General features: G+C 35.9%; 1 protein-coding gene across 8 annotated transcripts in view; it reads right to left on the bottom strand.

Annotated features, from left to right (window-relative positions):
- The window catches only part of MALRD1 (MAM and LDL receptor class A domain containing 1), an 847,485-nt gene that overhangs the window by 581,315 nt on the left and 243,518 nt on the right, over nucleotides 1-22,652 (bottom strand). For all 8 annotated transcript variants that reach the window (XM_058532519.1, XM_058532517.1, XM_058532520.1 and 5 more), the window contains one exon: nucleotides 16,895-16,992. In XM_058532519.1, coding sequence (XP_058388502.1) covers nucleotides 16,895-16,992 — 98 coding nt within the window. The remainder of the gene's footprint in view (nucleotides 1-16,894; nucleotides 16,993-22,652) is intronic.

Here is a 22,652-nt window from a genome sequence, read left to right as displayed (position 1 = left end):
TGAGGACAGTCTAAGGGACCTCTGGGACAAGATCAAGCGCACTAACATCCGTGTTATAGGTGTCCCAGAAGGAGAAGAGCGAGACAAGGGGGCTGAGAATCTATTTCAAGAAATAACAGATGAAAACTTCCCTAACCTAAGGAAGGAAACAGACATCCAGGTACAGGAAGCACAGAGAGCCCCAAACAAGATAAACCCAAAGAGGCCCACACCAAGACACATCATAATCAAAATGTCCAGAATTAAAGATAAAGAGAGAATGCTAAAAGCCGCAAGAGAATGTCAAGTTACATACAAAGGAAACCCCATAAGGCTATCAGCTGACTTCTCAGCAGAAACCTTACAGGCTAGAAGAGAATGGCACGATATATTTAAAGTGCTAAAAGGAAAGAACTTATCATTCAAAATGGAAGGAGAGATCAAAATTTTCCCAGACAAGCAAAAATTAAAGGAGTTTGTCACCAAGAAACCAATGCTACAAGAAATGTTAAAGGGACTGATTTAAGGGGAAAAGAGAAGACCACAAATAGGAAAAATTATCTATTTCCATGATTAGAACGTAATGGATACAAATGCACAAAAAAGAGGTTAGATACGATATTAAAAACATAAAAGGAGGGAGGAGGGGAGTTAAAGAGTAGAGCTTTCAGACAGAGGTCAAACTAAAGTGACCATCAATTCTGTATAGAAGAAGTAAGGAACAGAGAAGGACTACTAAAACACTGAGAAAAAAAAAAAGTTAAAAAATGGCAGTAAGTACATACTTATCAATAGCTACTTTAAACGTCAATGGACTAAATGCTCCAATTAAAAGGCATAGAGTGGCTGACTGGATAAAAAAACAAGACCCATATATATGCTGCATACAAGAGACACACTTCAGACCTAAAGACACTCACAAACTGAAAGTGAAGGGATGGAAAAAGATACTCCACGCAAATGGCAATGAAAAGAAAGCTGGGGTAGCAGTACTCATATCAGACAAAATAGACTTTAAAACAAAAACTGTAAAAAAAGACAAAGAAGGGCATTACATAATGATCAAGGGAACAATCCAACAAGAGGATGTAACACTTGTACATATCTACACACCCAATGTATGTGCACCCAAATATATAAAGCAATTATTAACAGACATAAAAACAGAAATAGACAGTAACACAATAATAGTAGGGGACTTTAACACTCCACTTACACCAACGGATAGATCATCCAAACAGAAGATCAATAAGGAAACATTGGCCTTAAACGACACACTAGAACAGATGGACCTAGTAGATATATACAGAGCATTCCATCCAAAAACCGAAGAATACACCTTCTTTTCAAAAGCACATGGAACATTCTCCAGGATTGATCACATATTAGGCCACAAAACAAGTCTCCATAAATTTAAGAAGATTGAAATAATACCAAGCATCTTTTCTGACCACAACAGTATGAAACTAGAAATCAACTATAGGAAGAAAATCAGAAAAGCCACAAAAACATGGAGATTAAACAAAATGCTACTGAACAGCGACTGGGTTAACGAAGAAATCAAAGAAGAAATCAAAAAATACCTGGAGACAAATGAAAATGAAAATACGACATGCCAGAATTTATGGGATACAGCAAAAGCGGTTCTAAGAGGGAAGTTTATAGCGATAGAGGCCTATCTCAACAAACAAGAAAAATCTCAAATAAACAATCTAACAATGCACCTGAAGGAACTGGAAAAAGAAGAACAAACCAGGCCCAAAATCAGTAGAAGAAGGGAAATAATAAAAATCAATGCAGAAATAAATGAAATAGAGACCAAAAAACAATAGAAAAAATTAATAAAACCAAGAGCTGGTTCTTTGAAAATATCAACAAAATTGACAAACCTTTAGCTAGACTCACCAAGAAAAAAAGAGAGAAGGCACAAATAAGTAAAATCAGAAATGAAAGAGGAGAAGTTACAAGAGACACCTCAGAAATACAAAAGATTATAAGAGAATACTATGAATAGCTATATGCCAACCAATTCGACAATCTGGAAGAAATGGATAAATTCTTAGAATCATACCACCTTCCAAAACTGGATCAAGAAGAAGTAGAGAATTTGAATAGACCAATCACCAGTAAGGAGATCGAAACAATAATCAAAAACCTCCCCGAAAATAAAAGTCTAGGACCAGACGGCTTCCCTGGTGAATTCTACCAAACATTCAAAGAAGACCTAATACCTATCCTTCTCAAACTCTTCCAAAAAATTGAGGAGGGGGGGAAGCTCCCTAACTCATTTTACGAAGCTGACATTACCCTGATACCAAAACTAGACAAGGACAACACAAAAAAAGAAAATTACAGGCCAATATCACTGATGAACATCGATGCGATAATCCTCAACAAAATACTAGCAAATCGCATACAACAATACGTTAAAAAGATTATACACCATGATCAAGTGGGATTTATTCCAGGTATGCAGGGATGGTTTAACATTCGCAAATCAATCAACGTAATACACCACATTAATAAAATGAAGAACAAAAATCACATGATCATCTCAATAGATGTAGAGAAAGCATTTGACAAGATACAGCATCCATTTATGATAAAAACTCTGAATAAAATGGGGATAGAAGGAAAGTACCTCAACATAATAAAGACCATATATGAGAAACCCACAGCTAATATCATCCTCAATGGTGAAAAACTGAAAGCTATCCCTCTAAGAGCAGGAACCAGACAAGGATGCCCACTGTCACCACTCCTATTTAACATAGTATTGGAAGTCCTAGCCAGAGCAATCAGGCAAGAGAAAGAAATAAAAGGGATCCAGATTGGAAAGGAAGAAGTGAAACTGTCACTATTTGCAGATGACATGATTTTATATATAGAAAACCCTAAAGAATCCACCAGAAAACTTTTAGAAGCAATAAACGAATATGGTAAAGTTGCAGGATACAAAATCAACATACAAAAATCAGTTGCATTTCTGTACACTAACAACGAAGTAGCAGAAAGAGAAATTAAGAATACCATACCATTTACAATTGCAACAAAAAGAATAAAATACCTAGGAATAAACTTAACCAAAGAGGTGAAAGTTCTCTACACCGAAAACTATAAAACATTTCTGAAAGAAATTGAAAAAGACACAAAGAAATGGAAAGATATTCTGTGCTCTTGGATTGGAAGAATTAACATAGTTAAGATGTCTATACTTCCTAAAGCCATCTATAGATTCAATGCAATCCCTATCAAAGTTCCAACAACATTTTTCACAGAAATAGAACAAAGAATCCTAAAATTTATATGGAACAACAAAAGACCCCAAATAGCTAAAGGAATCCTGAGAAAAAGGAACAAAGCTGGAGGTATCACACTCCCTGATTTCAAAATATACTACAAAGCTATAGTAACCAAAACAGCATGGTACTGGCACAAAAACAGACACACAGATCAATGGAATAGAATCGAAAGCCCAGAAATAAACCCACACATCTATGGACAGCTAATCTTTGACAAAGGAGCCAAGAACATACAATGGGGAAAAGAAAGTCTCTTCAACAAATGGTGTTGGGAAAACTGGACAGCCACATGCAAAAAAATGAAAGTAGACCCTTACCTTACACCATACACAAAAATTAACTCCAAATGGATTAAAGACTTGAATGTAAGACCTGAAACTATGAAACTTCTAGAAGAAAACATAGGCAGTACGCTCTTCGACATCGGTCTTAGCAACATCTTTTCAAACATCACATCTGACCGGGCAAGAGAAACAATAGAAAAAATAAACAAATGGGACTACATCAAACTAAAAAGCTTCTGCACAGCAAAGGAAACCATCAACAAAACGAAAAGACAACCTAACAATTGGGAGAAGATATTTGCAAACCATACATCTGATAAGGGCTTAATCTCCAACATATATAAAGAACTCATGCATCTCAACAACAACAAAACTAACAACCCAATTAAAAAATGGGCAAAAGACCTGAACAGACGTTTCTCCAAAGAAGATATACAGATGGCCAACAGACACATGAAAAGATGTTCAAAATCACTAGCTATCAGGGAAATTCAAATCAAAACTACAATGAGATATCACCTCACGCCCGTCAGAAGGCTATAATTACCAAGACAGGAAACAACAAGTGTTGGAGAGGATGTGGTGAGAAGGGAACTCTCATACACTGCTGGTGGGTGTGCAAACTGGTGCAGCCACTATGGAAAACAGTATGGAGATTCCTCAAAAAATCAAGGATAGAGCTACCATATGATCCAGCTATTCCACTGTTGGGTATTTATCCAAAGAACTTGAAAACACCAATTTGCAAAGGTACATGCACCCCTGTATTCATTGCAGCATTTTTCACAATAGCCAAGACTTAGAAGCAACCTAAGTGCCCATCAAGGGACGAATGGATAAAGAAGCTGTGGTATATATACACAATGGAATACTACTCAGCCATAAGAAACAATGAAATCCAGCCATTTGTGACAACATGGACGGACATTGAGGGTATAATGCAAAGTGAACTAAGTCAGAGGGAGAAGGTCAAATACCGTATGATTTCCTTCATTAAGTAGTAGATAATAACAACAATAAACAAACACATAGGGACAGAGATGGGATTGGTGGTTAGCAGAGTGGAAGTGGGGAGGGAGGAGGGTGAAAGGGATAATTCGGTATGTGTGTGTGGTGATGGGTTGTAATTAGTATTTTGGTGGTGAACATGATGTAATCTATGCAGAAATAGTAGTACAATGATGTACACCTGAAACTTTTACAATGTTATAAACCAATGTTACTGCAATAAAAAAAAAATTAAAAAAAAAAGTATAATGTGTATAATGACAAAGGTATAAAAATAGCGTGGCTATTTACAGGTAAATTAATTAAAATTAAACAAAATGAAAAATTCAATTTCTCAGTTATACTCATCACATGTTAAGTGCTCATTAGTTATACATGGAGGTGATGGCAGCACCATTGTGGAGTGAGTTGTTCCTTTTTTCTCTCCCCTCTACAACCAGTAGGACATCCATAGACCAAGAAAGAATTCTCTGCACAGCACGCTAGAATGCCTGAAAGAGTTATACATCTATACTTCTGAAGGTGAGTGGACTAGACCTCATGTAGGCAGTGGAACCAGGGGAGCAGTAGGGGAGCAGTGGTTGCAGCTCTGATACCAGAGGCTCCAGGAACTGTGGCCACACCTGCAACTAGAGGCCCCAGGAACTGCCATAACACTCATGAATGGAGGCCCTATGAACCCAGGCAGCCCATGCTTCAAGAGGCACCAGGAACTGCTGTGGCACCTGTTAAGGGATGCTCCAGGAACCGTGATGGTACCTACGACCCAGCACCCTCCCTCCCTGAGTGGCAGTGCCTTTGACCTCTTCCTTCCTAGCAGTGCGGGCTGCATCCAAGACCCTGGTAACCCTGGCAGCAGTGGCAGTGCCCATGACCCGAGGTTCCAGGAACCATGCCAGCACCAGAGACCAGAGGCTCCAGGAACCCCAATGGCACCTGCAACCTAGGTACCCCTCCCCCTGTGGTGGTGGCAGTGTTGCCCACAACCCCTGCCCACCCAGCAGCAGCAGTGACACTTGCAAACCCAGACCCCCAGCAGCAGTGGTGCCAGCACTCCCAGAAAACCCAGGAGTAGCAGCACAGGTGGCACATACAGCAGCAGAGCCAAGGATATGGAGAACCCGCTAACAGTCACAGCAGAGCCCACAACCCCAATCCCTCCCAGCTGCAGAAGCACCCATAACTTTGCCTCCAGCACCTGTGGCAGCAGCACCTATAGACCCAAAAAACCTGGCCATGGCAGATGTGCCCATGACCCCAGCTCCTGACCCACTCTCCCCCTCCCCCTACTGCAGTGAGGGAATCCTCAACCAAGGCAACCCCAGAAGCAGCAGAGGTGCTTGCCAGCTTGGTGACCCTGCTAGAAATGCCCATGACTGCAGTGACACCACAAGCAGCAAGGCACCAGCAACCTTGGAGGCACAAGCAGCATAATGAGGGCACTGATGACATCTCTGGCAGAAGTGGAGGGTGAAAAGTGTAGACTCTCAAATACAACCAGAAGCAGCTCAGAATCAAAGTAAATAAAGCCTTGCCCAAATAGGAAAGGTGTTTGCTACCACAAATGCAGCAGCAGAGGAACAACTCATCAAGCACCACAAAAAACTATAGTAACAGGTATCACAAAAACAAAATGACAATTCTCCAGAAACCAAACTTGAAGTCACGAAATATTGCACTCTAACTTACAGAGAATTCAAAATAGCTGCCATGAAGAAACTCAATGAGTTACAAGAAAACTCAGAAAGACAGGTCAGTGAGCTCAGGAATAAAATTAATGAACAGAAGGAGTACTTCACCAAAGATACTGAAACTCCAAAAAACAAAACAAAACAGAAATTCTGGAGCTGAATAACTCAATAAATGAGATGAAGAATAAAGCAGAAAACATTGCAAATAGAGCAGACATATGGAAGAGAGAATTAGCTAGCACAAACATACAAATCTAGAAAAGATTCAGGTGGAAGAGAAGAGAGAACTAAAATTTAAAAAAAAATGCATTAATTCTATGAGAAATATCCAACTCAATTAGGAAAAGCAACATAAGGATAATGGGTATTTGAGAAGGAGAAGGGAGCAGAGAGTTTATTTAAAGAAATAATAGCTGAGAACTTCCCAAACCTGGGGAAGGAACTGGATATACAAGTACGTGAAGCTAATAGAACTCCTAATTATCTCAACGCAAAAAGGCCTTCTCCAAGACATACTATATTCAAACTGCAAAAAGTTGATGACAAAGTAAGAATATTAAGGGTGGCCAGGGAGAAAAAAACAATTACCTACAAAGGAACCCCCATTAGGCTATCAGTGAATTTCTCATCAGAAACTCTACAGGCCAGGAGAGAGTAGAATGATATACTCAAAATATTAAGATAAAAACTGTCAGCCAAGAATACTCTATCCAGCAAATTTATCTTTCAAATAAAGAGAAATAAAGGCTTTCCCAGACAAACAAAAGCTGAGGGAGTTCATCTCAACCAGCCCTGCTTTACAGAAAACATTGAAAAGAGTTCTCCTACCTGAAACAAGAAAATGAAAGATATACAAAGCTTTTAGCAAGGTGATAAATACAAAAATATAATGAGAATATTGCAACTTTACATCAGAATAGGTTAGTAAACAATTATAACACAAAAGCTAAAGAGAAAGAAAGCATTAAAAATAACTACAACCACTTCAATTTGGTAACAAACTCACAATACAAAAAGGGGAAATTTGTAACAACAAAAACATAGAAGGGGAAGAGGAAAAGTGTGGAACCTGCACAGGCTTATGGAGATGAGATGCTATCAGCAGAAAAACGACTACCTCATCTATGAAATCTTTTATATAGACTTCATGGTAACCACAAAACAAAAATTCAGAGCAGAGACGCAAAACATGAAAAAGAGGAAACTGAGACAGACATCACAGAAAACCACCAAATTGAAATAGCAGACAGAAACACACGAAAAAGAAACAATGGCAATACAGAGCAACCAGAAAACACAAGACAAAATAGCAGTATTAAGCCCTCATGTATCAATAATCACCCTAAATGTAAATGGATTGAATTCACCAATCAAAAGATACAGAGTGGCTGGATGGATTAAAAAACAAAACCCAAGAATATGCTGCCTCCAGAAGATCCATCTCATCTCTAAAGACAAACATAGGTCCAAAGTGAAGGGATGGAAGATGATACTCCAATCAAATGCCAACTAAAATAAGCGGGCATAGCCATACTTACATCAGACATAACAGACTTCAAGCCAAAAAAGAAACAAGAGACAAAAATGGACATTATATAATGATAAAAGGGAAAATCCACCAAGAAGGCATAACATTTATTAATATATATGTACCTAATATAGGAGCACCAAAGTATATAAAGAAACTATTAACAGACCTAAAGGGAGAAACTGACAGCAACACAATAATAGTACAGGAATTTAATACCCTACTTACATCAATGGATAGATCATCCAGACAGAAAGTCAACAAGAAAACCTTGGTCTTAAATGAAACGCTAGATCAGAAGGACTTAATAGGTGTATATAGAACATTCCATCCAAAAAGAGTAGAATATACATTCTTCTCAAGTACACATGGAATATAAGCAAAGATAGACTATATTTTGGGACACAAAATAAGCCTCAATAAATTTAAGAAGAATGAAATCATATTAAGCATCTTTTCCAACCACAATGGTATGAAACTAGAAATCAACACAAGAAGAAAGCTGGAAAAGTCACAAATACATGGAGACTAAACAACATGCCACTGAACAAATATCGGATCAATGAGGAAATCAAAAGAGAAGTAAAAAAATATCTGAAGACAAATGAAAATGAAAACACACATACCAAAATCTATGGGATGTAGCAAAAGCAGTACTAAGAGTGAAGTTTACAGCAATAACAGACTATCTTAAGTAACAAGAAAAATATCAAATAAACAATATCACACTACACCTAAAAGAACTAGAAAAAGAAGAACAAGTGAAGCCCAAAGTAAGTAGAAGGAAGGAAATAATAAAAATCAGAGCAGAAAGAAATGAAATAGAGACTAAAAAGACAGTAGAAAAGATCAACAAAACTAAGAGCTGGTTTGTTGAAATGATAAACAAAATTGACAAACCTTAGCTAGACTAAGAAAAAAGGAGATAAGGCTCAAATAAATAAAATCAGAAATGAAAGAGGAGAAATTATGGATACCACAGAAATACAAAGGTTTATAAGAGAATACTATGAAAAGCTATACACCAACAAACTGGATAACCCAAAAGAAATGAATAAATTTTTAGAATCATACAGCCTCCCAAAACTGAGTCAAGAAGAAATAGAAAATCTGAATAGTCACTAGTAAAGAGATGGGAACAGTAATCCAAAACCTCCCAAAAAACAAAAGTTTTTTGGGGGGGTTGGGCCAGATGGCTTCTGCAAAACATTCAAAGATTTAATACTTACCCTTCTCAAACTCTTCTGAAAAATTGAAGAAGATGGGACACTTCTTAAGTCATTTTACGAGACCAACATTACGTGATACCAAAACCAGACAAGACAACATAAAAAAGGAAAATTACAGGCCAATATCACTGATGAACATAGATGCAAAAAAATCCTCAAAAAAATACTAGCAAATCGAATATAATAATATGTTGAAAGGATCATACACCATGATCAAATGGGATTTATTCCAGACAGAAAGGGATGGTTCAATATCTGCAAATCCATCATGTGATATACCAAATTAACAAAATGAAGAATAGGGGTCAGCCCCACAGTATAGTAGTTAAGTTCAGCACACTCCGCTTCAGCGGCCCGGGTTCGTGGGTTCAGATCCTGGGCATAAACCTACACCACTCGTCAGCCATGCTGAGGCAGCAATCCACATACAAAATAGAGGAAGACTGGTACAGATGTTAGCTCAGGGTTAACCTTATTCAAGGAAAAAGGGGAAGATTGGCAACAGATGTTAGCTTAGGAAGCTTAGGTAAGGAATCTTCCTCACCAAAAAAAAAACAAAAACAGAAACAAAATTAAGAATAAAAAACACATGATCATCTCAATAGATGCAGATAAGGCATTTGATAAGATTCAACATCCATTTACAATAAAACCTCTCAATAAAATGAGTATAGAAGGAAAGAACCTCAACATAATAAAGGCCACATGTGACAAACCCACAGCTAACATCATACTCAATGGTGAAAAAATTAAAGCTATTCCTCTAAGAACAGGAACAAGACAAGAATGCCCACTCTTGCCACTCTTATTCAAAATAGTATTGGAAGTCCTAGCAGAGCAATAATGCAAGAAAAAGAAATAAGGCAACCAAATTGGAAGGAAGTAAAACTGTCACTATTTGCAGATTACACAATTTTATATATATAAAACCGTCAAGAATCCACCAAAAAAATTTGTAAATAATGAACGAATACAGTAAAGTTGCAAGGTACAAAAATCAACATACAAAAATCAGTTGTGTTTCTCTACACTAGCAAGGTGCTGGCAGAAAGAGAAATCGGGAATTCAATCCCATTTACAATTGCAACAAAAAGAATAAAATACCTAGGAATAAATTTAATCAAGCAGGTGAAAGACCTGTACACTGAAAACTATAAGACACTGTTGAAAGAAATCAAAGAAGACATAAAGATATGGAAAGATATTCTGTGCTCATGGATTGTAAGAATTAACATAGTTAAAATGTCCATATTACGTAAAGCAATCTACAGATTCAATGCAATCCTAGTCAGAATCCAAAAGACATTTTTCACCAAAACAGAACAAAGAATCCTAAAATTATTATGAAACAAGGTAAGACTTCAAATAGCCAAGCAATCCTGAGCAAAAGGAATAAAGCTGGAGGTATCACACTCCCTTATTTCAAAATATACTACAAAGCTATAGTAATCAAAACAGCATGGTACTGGCACAAAAATAGACACACAGATCAATGGAACAGAATCAAGGGCCCACAGATCAATGGATAGCTAATTTTCGACAAGGCAGCCAAGAACATACAATGGAGAAAGGAAAGTCTCTTCAATACATGATGCTAGGAAAACTGGACAGCCACATCCAGAAGAATAAAAGTAGACCATTATGTTACACTACACACAAAAATTAACTCAAAATTAATTAAAGACTTCAATGTAAGACCTGAAACCATAAAACTCCTAGAAGAAAACATATGCAGTACACTCTTTGACATCTGTATTAGTAGTACTTTTTTTAATATGTCTCCCCAGGCAAGGGAAACAAAAGAAAGAATAAACACACTATACCAAACTAACCAGCTTCTGCATGGCAAAGGAAACTACGAGCAAAAGGAAAACAACAACCTACCAATTGGGAGAAGATATTTGCAAATCATATATCTGATAAGGGATTCATATCCAAAATATACAAAGAACTCATACAACTCAACAACAAAAAACTAATAACCCAATTAAAAAATGGGCAGAAGATCTGAACAGGCATTTTTCTAAAGAAGATAAACAGATGGCCAACAGGCAAATGAAAAGATGTTCAACATCACTAATTATTAAGGAAATGCAAATCAAAACTACAATGAGATATCACCCCATGCCTGTCAGAATGGCTATTATTAAAAAGACAAGAAATACCAAGCGTTGGAGAGGATGTGGAGAAAAGGACACCCTCGTACACTGCTGGTGGGAATGTAAAGTAGCGCAGCCACTATGAAAAAGTCAGTATGGTGATTCCTCAAAAAATTAAAGATAGAACTACCATATGATCCAACTATTCCACTTCTGAGTATTTATCCAAAGAACATGAAAACACTAACGTGAAAAGATACATGCACCCCTATGTTCATTGTAGCATTATTCACAATAGCCAAGACTTGGAAGCAACCTAAGTGCCCGTCGACAGATGAATGGTTAAAGAAGATGTGGTATATATACACAACGGAATACTAGTCAGGCATAAAAAAGATGAAATCTTGCCATTTGAGACAGCATGGATGGATCTTGAGGGTATTATGTTAAGCGAAATAAGTCAGACAGAGAAAGACAATTACCACATGATTTTACTCATATGTGGAAGATAAACAAACAAACAAACATGGATATAGAGAAAAAATGGTGGTTACTAGAGGAGAAGAGGGTGGGGGGAGGGCAAAAAGGACAAAGGAACATCTGTGTATGGTGATGGATGGCAACCAGACTTTTGGTGGTGAACACGATGTAGTCTATACAGAAGTTGAAATACAATGATGTACATCTGAAATTTATACAATGTTATAAACAAACGTTACTTCAACAAAAAATTTTTTTAAAAAGCTATATATAGGGCCGGCCCCGTGGCTTAGCGGTTGGGTGCGCACTCCACTGCTGTCGGCCCAGGTTCGGATCCTTGGCGCGCACTGACGCGCCGCTTCTCCGGCCATGCTGAGGCCACGTCCCACATACAGCAACTAGAAGGATGTGTAGCGATGACATACAACTATCTACTGGGGCTTTGGGGGGAAAACAAATAAATAAATCTTTAAAAAAAAAAAAAAGCTATATATAACTAGTGGCTACCACAATGGACACAGGAGAGGAAAAAATCTCCATCATCACAGAAAATTCTATTAAACAGAACTGTAAAGCATACATGTTGAGATTATACAATCAGTTAAAATTTATTTACTACTTATTATTTTAAAGGAAATAATTTTCTTGATGCATTAAAAAACAGTTAAATAAAATGTTAATATTAAACGCTTGGTTTTATTTCTCTTGGTTTTTCACTAAGGCATGTTTTATATATAGTGTGACTATGCAAGACCCTGAATTCAAGAGAATTTCATGTGGTTAAAGAAGTTGCCAACAAAGCAGTTCCTTTAACTGCAAATTGGAGAAAAAACATAAAGCTCAAATTATTTTATTTTTTTAATTTGTATTCTCTGATTTTATATTATTCATATATTTTTAAAATATTAAATCATTCATTTTACTATAAAAGGAAAGGACATCTTATCAGGTTGATTTAGACTATGAGTCACTGAGTATAGGTGAATGACCAAGCGGGAGAGCATGGGGACCTCAGCCCCACTACTTGGTTTTTGGGGTCTCCAGGGCCCTTTGATGACCCCTGGAGGACTGGTCAGTCTACAGAGGAGTAATTAGGCTCTTTGATACTTAATTCTGTGATAGACATAACAGGACATTACCCAGAAGTTTAAAACGATTTCTTCCTTATTTCTCTGTTTTCTTTTTCATTTGAGTTTGATCTGCCTCCAACTAAAACTCTACTCTTCAAATTTTCTGCTTCTTTCCTCAACTTTCCTGTGGTCTTCGTTTTGATTGCTTCCCTTTCCCAGAGCTCCTTGGTCAGATCTTCATGTCCTTTCTCAGTTGTAATCCAAAACCTCAGGTAACTCTGCCTTCTCTGCTTCATGTTGGACCCTATCTGGTATTTGCTACACCTGTTATATCTTCAAACTCTAGAATAAGAATAAGACGATCTGGAATAATAAAAATAGAAAAAAAATATAAAAAAAGAAAAGGAAACAAGATATCTATAGCTTCTCAAAATTCAGCTGGGAATAAGTCCATGTTGCGGAGAGGGATCATTCATCGCGCACACACACACCACACACACACACACACACACCCCTCATCATTACCACAGCGATTTTATGACTCCTAGTCGTAATTATGTTTTTGCCTGAGCATTCCTTATCTGAACAAGCTTAAGTAGAAGTTTGGAATCTTCAATAAAATATAATGTTTTCCTTATTTAAATGATGAATCTCCATGTGTTTTGATCACACACAGTTGGAGAGAGTACCTGATCAACCTTTCCCCCATGAACTGTTGCTTCCTCTAGAATCCATCACATACTCTAACATCTAACCCTGGATTAAACAAAACCATCAGGGAACAAAGCGTGACTGCACCATTCCAAGTCCCACTCCATAATTCCTTTTTTTTCTAAATTTCTCTTTTTTATTCTTTTTTCTTTTTATTCAGGCAACATTGGTTTATAACACAGTATAGGTTTCAAGTGTACAACACCATAACTTGACATTAATATATACTTTCATCATTCTACTTGGGCAAAGTTATACGACATGGCCTTTCAAAAATTGTTGAGAGAGTTGTTGTAAGTAGGTTACTATCCTTATAATGTACCCACCCTCTTGTAGCACTTAACGCTGAATTGCTATCAGTTTAATTGTCCCTCATTAAACTCTACGTTGTGTTAGGGCAAGCACGTATTTAAGTTGTCCCTATTGAATTTCCAGCGTTAAGGGCTGTGAGCAGCAGGTGTAGGTAAACAATAGGTGTGTCCCGAATCAGAGAAAGGACGTGTACGTTGGTATCTTCGCGAGCACTCAGGAGAGAAGACTCAGGAGAACCATTTTTGTTTTGTTTTTTTTCTTTTTACTTCTTTGAATCAGAACCAAATCGTGACTCATATGTCTCTTTGCCTTGGTTGCTGGAAAACTTAGACTCAAACGTGTAGCCCAGGCCTGATAAGCTTTGTTTTTGGAACCAACCGTCTCACTTCATCCATCTCTGCCCTGATATCATTCACCTTTTCCTTATTTTATGAATTTTTTTTAATAAAAAATATTAAAATAAGTACAAAACTGTTGGGGAATTTAAAAAAAAAAATAGGTGAACATAGCATTGAAAAGAGGAAACTTCATATTATCAATTGTCCTGTATTTAACTGTGAAGTCCTAAAATGGAGATAGTGTGTCTGTTGTACAGCAACTCAAACATGAGAACTCATAAAATATTAATCCACATAAATCCCCTTCATATTTCTTATTTCCTAGTTAACTGAAGACAGTAACAGCATTTCAACACCAATCAGAAATGATAGCTTCTGGCTCCCACATGTTCTGTTTGTTCTGTATCCTGATTATTCCAAGGAAAAATGCCAAGTTTCCACCAGTGACTGAAGGGACTTTTGAAGGTTTTAAATTAAAATCCACATCTTGAACAATGATTAGTTGCAGGAACAATTGTGCACGTTGATACCATGTGTTGGCTATACATCAAGTACAAGGTAGTTCATGAAAAACAACCCTAAAAGTATGCTGTTAGAAAAGGACCCTCAAAAGAAAGATTCATGTTCCTTTAAAGTCCTTCCAAAAGAATATTCTTAACTGTATTAGCCTGATATGATTGTGTAGGGGGAAAAAAATCATAGAATTTCATAAAATGAAGGCTTTAATCATATGAAAGTGCTCAACTTAGGTTATCTCACTGCCTCACTTTACCATTTTATAATGAAGAACATTCCTTATTCCGTGAATACAGCTATTATCAATATGTTCCATTTAGGAAGACTGGCTGGATTTTCTGATTACTCAAGAAGATAAGAATTTGATTTGTTCCCTTATTCTGTAACTTTTATGAAAGAAAGTATCACACATTACCACAGACATAAAAAATAATATTATATTCTTAGAACTCTCCTTTGGAAGAGAACATTAGCTATGTGTATCTCAGACTATAAATAACCTTCTCTAACAGTCTAATACTACTTCCTAAGCTGGAAAGTATTATAAAGTAATCCAAATATCCCTCCCTCTAACTCAAAGATTACTAACATCCAAGCAGATGTAGACAAAAGGGAAAAAACAAATACTTCTGGCAGTCTTGCCAACAACCAAGGCAAACCACTAAATCAACGTCTCTGAGGCTTTGGGAGGTGGAGGATTTGGTTCTGAGAGATAAACCATCAAATGTTCTTTGCTTTCACTGAGGCCCCACCTAAGCAACTTCCCACAGCTAAGCTCCAAATTTAAGCAACAATAGAGAAAAAAGTCCTCAAATGGAAACGATCATAAATTAAAACGCAATCTTGATGACCACAAATTAATGGCTACCAGCATACTACAACGAGAAAAAGAAATCTTTAAAAAGAAAAAAAATATATGAATTCTCAGCGAATCTTAGGAATTTCTAATAAGCTCATAACATTTGTTTTCAAATTTCTGGAAAAGAAACAGAATTAACACTTTCTATCCGTTTGTATTCAATGTCTTTTATGTATGTAACAATAGTGATAGCGTTACTTCAGTATGTGACCTTGAATTAAAGCTAAGCAAGCTTGTAAAGTACTTTTAAAGAGCGTGGAAATGCTTCAGTGGCTCTCAAAAAATATATATATCTATCACATAGGATTTAATTAGAATGAACCGAAGGTGGGAGTGCATTTGGCTGAACTGGAAGTGGAGTCCAGAGAGCTGTTTTAATTCTAATTCCCAGAGAAAAATGGGCAAGAAAAACCAAGAAAAAAAAAGGGAGAGAGGAAAATCTATTAAGAGTTCTGGGCACTCCCATTCAGACTTATAGCAAGTGGAACGTATAATTAGATTTATACCTCTGAATGATGTGTAATTTATCACCAGGAATGCCTGAGTAAACTGCTGTACCCTCCATTTACAGGCAATGAATTTAGTGTGAGGCAGTATTGATTTCATCATTATTTTCTGATAACCAAAGGAAAAATAAAAATGATCTGAAATCCTAAGGGCTTAGAGACACGTTAGAATGCTCTAAAGGACTGAAAATAAGGCATGCTGAACAGAAGCATCTAATTTAGGGGTTAGTTTTATGGAAAATAAAGGAATTATGTTTAGTGGATTCCTACTATGTGCCAGATACTTTGCTAGGTGCCGTATTTAATCACATTTTAATCCTCTTAACCATGTGAAGAAGGTATGCTAATACTTAAGTGTCCAGTTTAGACACTGAATCTCAAAGAGAGCATATAATTTGAGGCAGAACTGAGATTCAGAAAGTGGCAGGACTGAGATTTGAACCAGATCTGTCTTATTCTGAAGTGTTCTGGCTTTCTTCTCTACTGTGCTGTTGAAATGGACCGAGTATTTTATCCATTGGTCTGTGTCTACCTGGCACCAGAAGGACTAATTGAAAAAATTTCAGAAAATAAAATTATTTTTTCTGCACATATTTATCTGTCTTTATTCATCCTTTCATCTTTCGTTCAACAAGCACTGATTTACCTGACTTTATTTTACTCACTTAACATTGTTGGCCAAAACGACACATAGTTTTGGCAACGTGTATCCACAGCTTTAAATCATGGAAAGAACTATGTGGAAAGAATACAAAACGACAGAAATATTCTTTAATAGCCCCCAAGAAGAATGGTGTAAGTTATATGTTGCAAATAGTCTTTTGGAAGCACATGATATTTCACGTTGAAATAGCTCATACAAATCTCTCAATTCATCATGAAAATAGTAATAAAATGTAGCAGGCATTTACTAGCATGAGTAACCCAAGACTTACAATCTACCACCACAGATCGGCCAATGGAAATTCCACAAATTGGTTACCTGACATGGGGTAGAGGCAGTAAGTGATTTTGTAAGAACAGGACTTCCAAGCTTGGCCACAGCAGGTGACTGATGTGCCCCAAAATAAATAAACGATCCTGCAAAAACAAATGTAAAGTGATGTGGACACATGTTCTATTGTACATTTAGTAGTTCTTTGCTCTAGGATCTTATCCTTGCACACATTCAAATATCAATCAGATAAAGAAAATTACATTTTTACTTATTTACCATTAAGCTCTGTAGATAACCAAAAGCACTTTCATATGGAGAACAGTAAATATCTAAAATAAAATCCAGTTGATTAAAAACAAATTCTTGGGCTGGCCCAGCGGCTTAGCAGTTAAGTGCGCGCGCTCCGCTGCTGGTGGCCCGGGTTCAAATCCTGGGCGCTCACCGACACACCGCTTCTCCGGCCATGCTGAGGTCGCGTCCCACATACAGCAACTAGAAGGATGTGCAGCTATGACATACAACAATCTACTGGGGCTTTGGGGGAAAAAATAAATAAATAAAAGATTTAAAAAAATTAAAAAAAAAATAAAAAAATAAAAACAAGCTCTTGATCTAAATCCTCTAAACAAATATTTTTATTGGCTTAACTCATGTCATAAATAGAGTTTGGAATCAAATTAAACGAAGCTTCTAAGCTAACAATTAGATATTCAACACACTCTTATGAAATTCCCAGGACAGCTTTATTCTTAAGTTTCCTTACAACGTGCTGAAGGACACAAGCCTATGGAATGAGTTTGGTTTTTCCTGGGGCTTACGTGTTTGACGTTGTTGTCTGTGCTAGGGGGAATGAAAGCTTAATTAAAGATCTAATCTGAACGTTAACAAAATAACTGCTTTTAGATTTTAACTACAGTGGATGTGCTCACGGCAAATGTACAAGGGGATAACATCTCTTAGCAGCTCAAAGGATCACACATTCTGAACTGCTGTCAGGGTAGCTTCACTGAATACTGAAAACTTACAAGGAAGGCTATGCTGAACAATATCAAGGTCTGATCTTGCCCTTTGATAATCACAAAGTGATGGGCAACTTGGAAAGCCAACTATTTTGACTGAAAAATACCACCTTCAGAAGGTGATTTTCCTAGATACAGGTCAATGCTGACTGCACAGAAAGGAGAGGATTTCAGAATTGAAATGCGTGATTTTATAGATACAACTACATGTTTAACCAAACCACCAAGGCGGCCAGTCAGCAGAGTCATCTCTGATTGGGAAAAACAGAATCCAGTTTATATGGGCTTTAAATCTCAAAACCAACAGGGAAGGATAAAGACTACCATTCCCTAATTCCAAACTAAGAGTGATGGAACCAGTGTATATAAGCTCATTAAATTCTCTATGTTTCACCTATAAAGGAAGAGAGTAGGAAAAGATGATTTTGAAAAACTATTCCAGCTTAAAAATCCTCAGGTTCAAATACAACTCAACTGAAGACTTTTAAAAGACTAATCAAACTTCAAAAAGTTAACAAATATTCAAAGATCTTACTCCCCCAGTCATTTAAAAACAATATATACAATTTCAAACAAGCAGTTAATGAAGGATGAAACATATAAACACTAAAACTCTAAAATCTAAAGGAAGTAAAAGGTTTGAATGAACTAGCTATACCACAAAAATAACTGGAAAAGTTCTGGAAAAAAATCTTCCAAAAATGTATAGCCTCACAGCTGAATTTTATTTAATTTTTAAAGAACAAATATTTGCAACATTATTCAAGGGAATCTCAGGTCTTAGAAAAATATGGACAGCTCTCTGATTCATATGATGCCAGATATCTCTAACTTAAAAATAATGAAAATAGGAGAATAAAAAAATAAACCACAGAGCAATATCACTCAGGATCCTAGATACAGAATTCTAATTAAAATGTTATCAATTACATTTAAAATCCTTATCAAAAAGAAAAAATATGTCCTGACCAATCAGAGCTTTCCAAGAATGGAGGTTTGGTTTAATTTAGCAGCTCTATCAACATAGCCAATTAGATCAACAAATTAAAGAGTAAAATCATAGACTCATATCAACAAATATTGAAAAGGCAATGAAAAACCAGCCATTCCAAATAACAAACCTTAATAAAATATTAAAAGAAAACAATTAAAGACTAATGATCAACTGCAAAATAAATAGCATCCTAAGTGGCAAACAACAAAACTATTTTAATTAAGACGAGAAACTAACTAGAAATTTCTGTCATTATTATTAGAGATAAAATTAGATAATATTAATTACCTTAGACTAATATTATCTTAGATGTCTAGTGAATGTAGAAGTCAAAAAAATAATATATCTAATAAACATAACGGAAAAGTAGAGATAGAGTTCTCATGTTTTGTTAAGAATATAATTGTAAAAATAGAAACCCCCAGGGAATCTATTATTTTAAATAATGACAAGTATTAATAAGAGAATTTGGTAAGGTAAATGGAAAGAGAGAAATATTTTTAAGTTATTTTTATTAACTTAAGCAATAAGACCCTAGACATAAAAACGGTGGGAAATATTCTCTTCATGATAACATTAACATAAAAATATGTAGAGATAAATTTAGACAGAGACAGAACTTATAGGAAGAATATTATAAAACCTTGCAGAAGACTAGAAATCTTCTCATTAAATAGAAAGAGATAATATATTTTGAGATGAAAAGATGATAATATAAAAATATTAAGTTAGTGAAAATTGATTTGGAAGCTAAATGCAATCCTAAAAATATTTTAACCAAATATTTGGAAAACGAATAATATTGTTTTAAAATGTATGTATGCGAGTAAGGGGTAAAGAGAATCTGAACTCTGACCCCAGACCCAGGGACTTTTAGGAACATGGCTCTGGATTTATCTTCTTACAAGCCTGCTCTGCAGAATGTACTGAGTTAAGAGAACCACAGAATTATAATATACCAAGGAGATTGTTCCTGATGATCTGAATCATTCATTGTAAAACTCGACTACACCCACACATCCCAGAGGGGTTACACAACCAACACAGTACAAAAATTAAGGAATGGACGGGTCAGCCTCCCTGAGTTAAACTGTTCATGCCAGCCTCAACCTCATCTTTTGCAAAGTATACACCCCCTTTTAATGCAACAGCCCAGAAGGGACTCCTTACATGCTGTCAGAGCATTAGAGACCAGACTTTATAATAAATATAGATACAAATATCATAAACAAATATTACAATATAGAATAAAGAAATAAATCATAAATAAAATAAATATAACTAATCCAATGAGATTTGGTTCAGGAATGCAAGGGTGGTCTAATATTTGAAAAATTATTCACCTTAAAAACAAAAAAGATAGTACGACAACCATAGGATTATCACAATAAACAGTGAAAAAAGCATTTGACAAATTTTAACATGCATTCATTATACATATATATATATATCTGTATATATACATATATATAAACTTAACATGCTATGAATAGAAGGGAACATCTTTACCTGATTAAAAAAAACAACCTTTCAGCAAATATAGCACTTAAGGGTGAATTATTACAGCTTTCCCCCTGAGGGAGGAACAAGACAAGTATAGCAGCTATCACCAGTTCTAGTTAACATCTGCCAGAGGCCCTAGCTAGTGCATTGAGACAAAAAATATATATATATACAGAGCTTAAGATTGAGAAAGAAGAAAATAAAATTGTCATTATTTCAGACAAAATGTGAACCTAAAAAACCAAAATATATATATATATATATATATAAACTCCTAGCTATAATAAAGTTAGCAAGGTTATTGAATACAAGATCAATATTTTAAAATATAATTGCATTTCTATATACCAACAACAACCAAAAAAATAAAAAGTTTTTTAAAAGTAACATTTATAATAGCTGCAAAAATAACAAAAGCCTAGGAAAACATTAGCAAAAGATTTTTAAATTGTATACACTAAAAGCTTTAAAATACTATTTAGAAAAATTACAAAAGATTTAAATAAATTGAGAAATTAGAAACATTTGAAAAAATCATTTTTTAGTGAAATACAAATAAAGGGTACATATGAGAAATCATTTTATATCCAAAAATTGGAAAAAAAATTTAAGGGAAAAACATATAACACCTATTTCTGGTAGGCAAACGGAAAAAAGCACTCCTATTTTGCTACTGGAATTTTAAGTATTAAAATCTGGGGGAAGTACATATCTTTCTGTAAAAATATAGGAACCTCACTCCCAGTTATTAATTGCATAGAATTAAAAGCACCCTATACAAGAAATTATGTACAAGGATGGACTTTGCATCATTGTTATGGTATTGTCACTCAATAGGAGGATGGCTAGATACATTATGGCATATCCAGACCAAAGCAATTAAGCAAACAAACAAACAAAAAGAATTAGGTTTCTTCCACTGCCAGGTAAGCATGAGTATCAGGGACCAGATTTGGTCTTCTATCTTAATTAGCAAAAAAATCAGAACAATATGTATGAAATAATGGTCTTCAAATGTAGGACAATGGGAATGTAGGATCACAGGATAATGATCTCTAAGAGAGAGGAAACAAATGAGCTAAGCCATACAACTATCCCAGCTCACTGCCTAAATGGAGTTTCCAGATGCCATGTTGGAAGGGGGAAGCCAGAAAGACTGTGGTGGTCTCATCAAACTGAAAGATGGAGCAAGTACTCTGGGGATACCCAAGTGGCTAGAGTTCATAAGGCAGAGTACCAAGAGGAGAGGCCTGCAAAGAGAGAGAGTCCCAGAGATCTGCAGAGAGTACCCCCAGAGTCTCCATCTGAGTACTGACCAGTGCATGGATGTGAGGACACTACATGAGGATGGAGGAAAGACTTCTGAAAAGGGCAGCTAGAATATTTCCCAAAGGTCACTAAGGGCCAGAAATAATAGGGCTTTCTCACCACCAGAGTGAAAAAATTAATGTATTAGGGATTGGATAGAGTACTCAAGTCAAACGAAAACTCATGTCCAGACAAAAACCTGTATGCAAATTTTATAGAATATTAATAATCACCAACATTTAGAAACAACTCAAATATCCTTCAACGGGTCAATGGATAAACAAACTGTGGTTGATCCATACACTGGAATACTACTCAGCACTGAAAAGGGAAGGAACTACCACTGCAATCAACAACACAGATGAATCTCAAATCCTTTAAGCTAACTGAAAGAAGGCAGACTCAAAAGGCTATGGACTGTAAGATTCTATTTACACGACATTCTGGAAAAGGCAAAACCATAAGGATAGAAATCAGATCAGTGGGTGCCAGTGGCTGGAGGTGGGAGAGGTGTTGACTACAAAGTGGCACAGAATTTTGAGGGCGAATAGAACTGTTTTATGTCTTGATTTTTGTGATGGTTACACAATTGTACATGATTGTTTAAATTCAGTGAACTATACACTAACAAGGTTGAATTTTACTGCTTCTACATTATAATTTAACATGAAATGAAAAAAAGAGACAATACTTGATGACTTGGAGGAATTGCCATGATCTATCTTTAGTGAAGAAAACAAGGTAGGGACAGTAGTTATAATAGGATCTCATTTTTTGGTAAAATAAACAATCACAAAAATACTTATAATTTCACATGTGTACATGTCTACTATGTATAGATGTGTGCATGATGACATGAGCACAGATAAAAGCATGAGATAATTAACACGAGTTGCCTGTCTGGATGTTTAACAAGGTAGTTAGGAATTGGAAAGTAGAAACCAACCAAAAAAGGAGGGTAGGAATATCAAGGATTTAC

This window comes from Diceros bicornis, chromosome 36, assembly GCF_020826845.1.
Source record: "Diceros bicornis minor isolate mBicDic1 chromosome 36, mDicBic1.mat.cur, whole genome shotgun sequence".
NCBI lineage: Eukaryota > Metazoa > Chordata > Mammalia > Perissodactyla > Rhinocerotidae > Diceros > Diceros bicornis.
The sequence above is the reverse complement of the archived record's forward strand: the minus strand, read 5'-3'. Positions and strand labels throughout refer to the sequence as shown.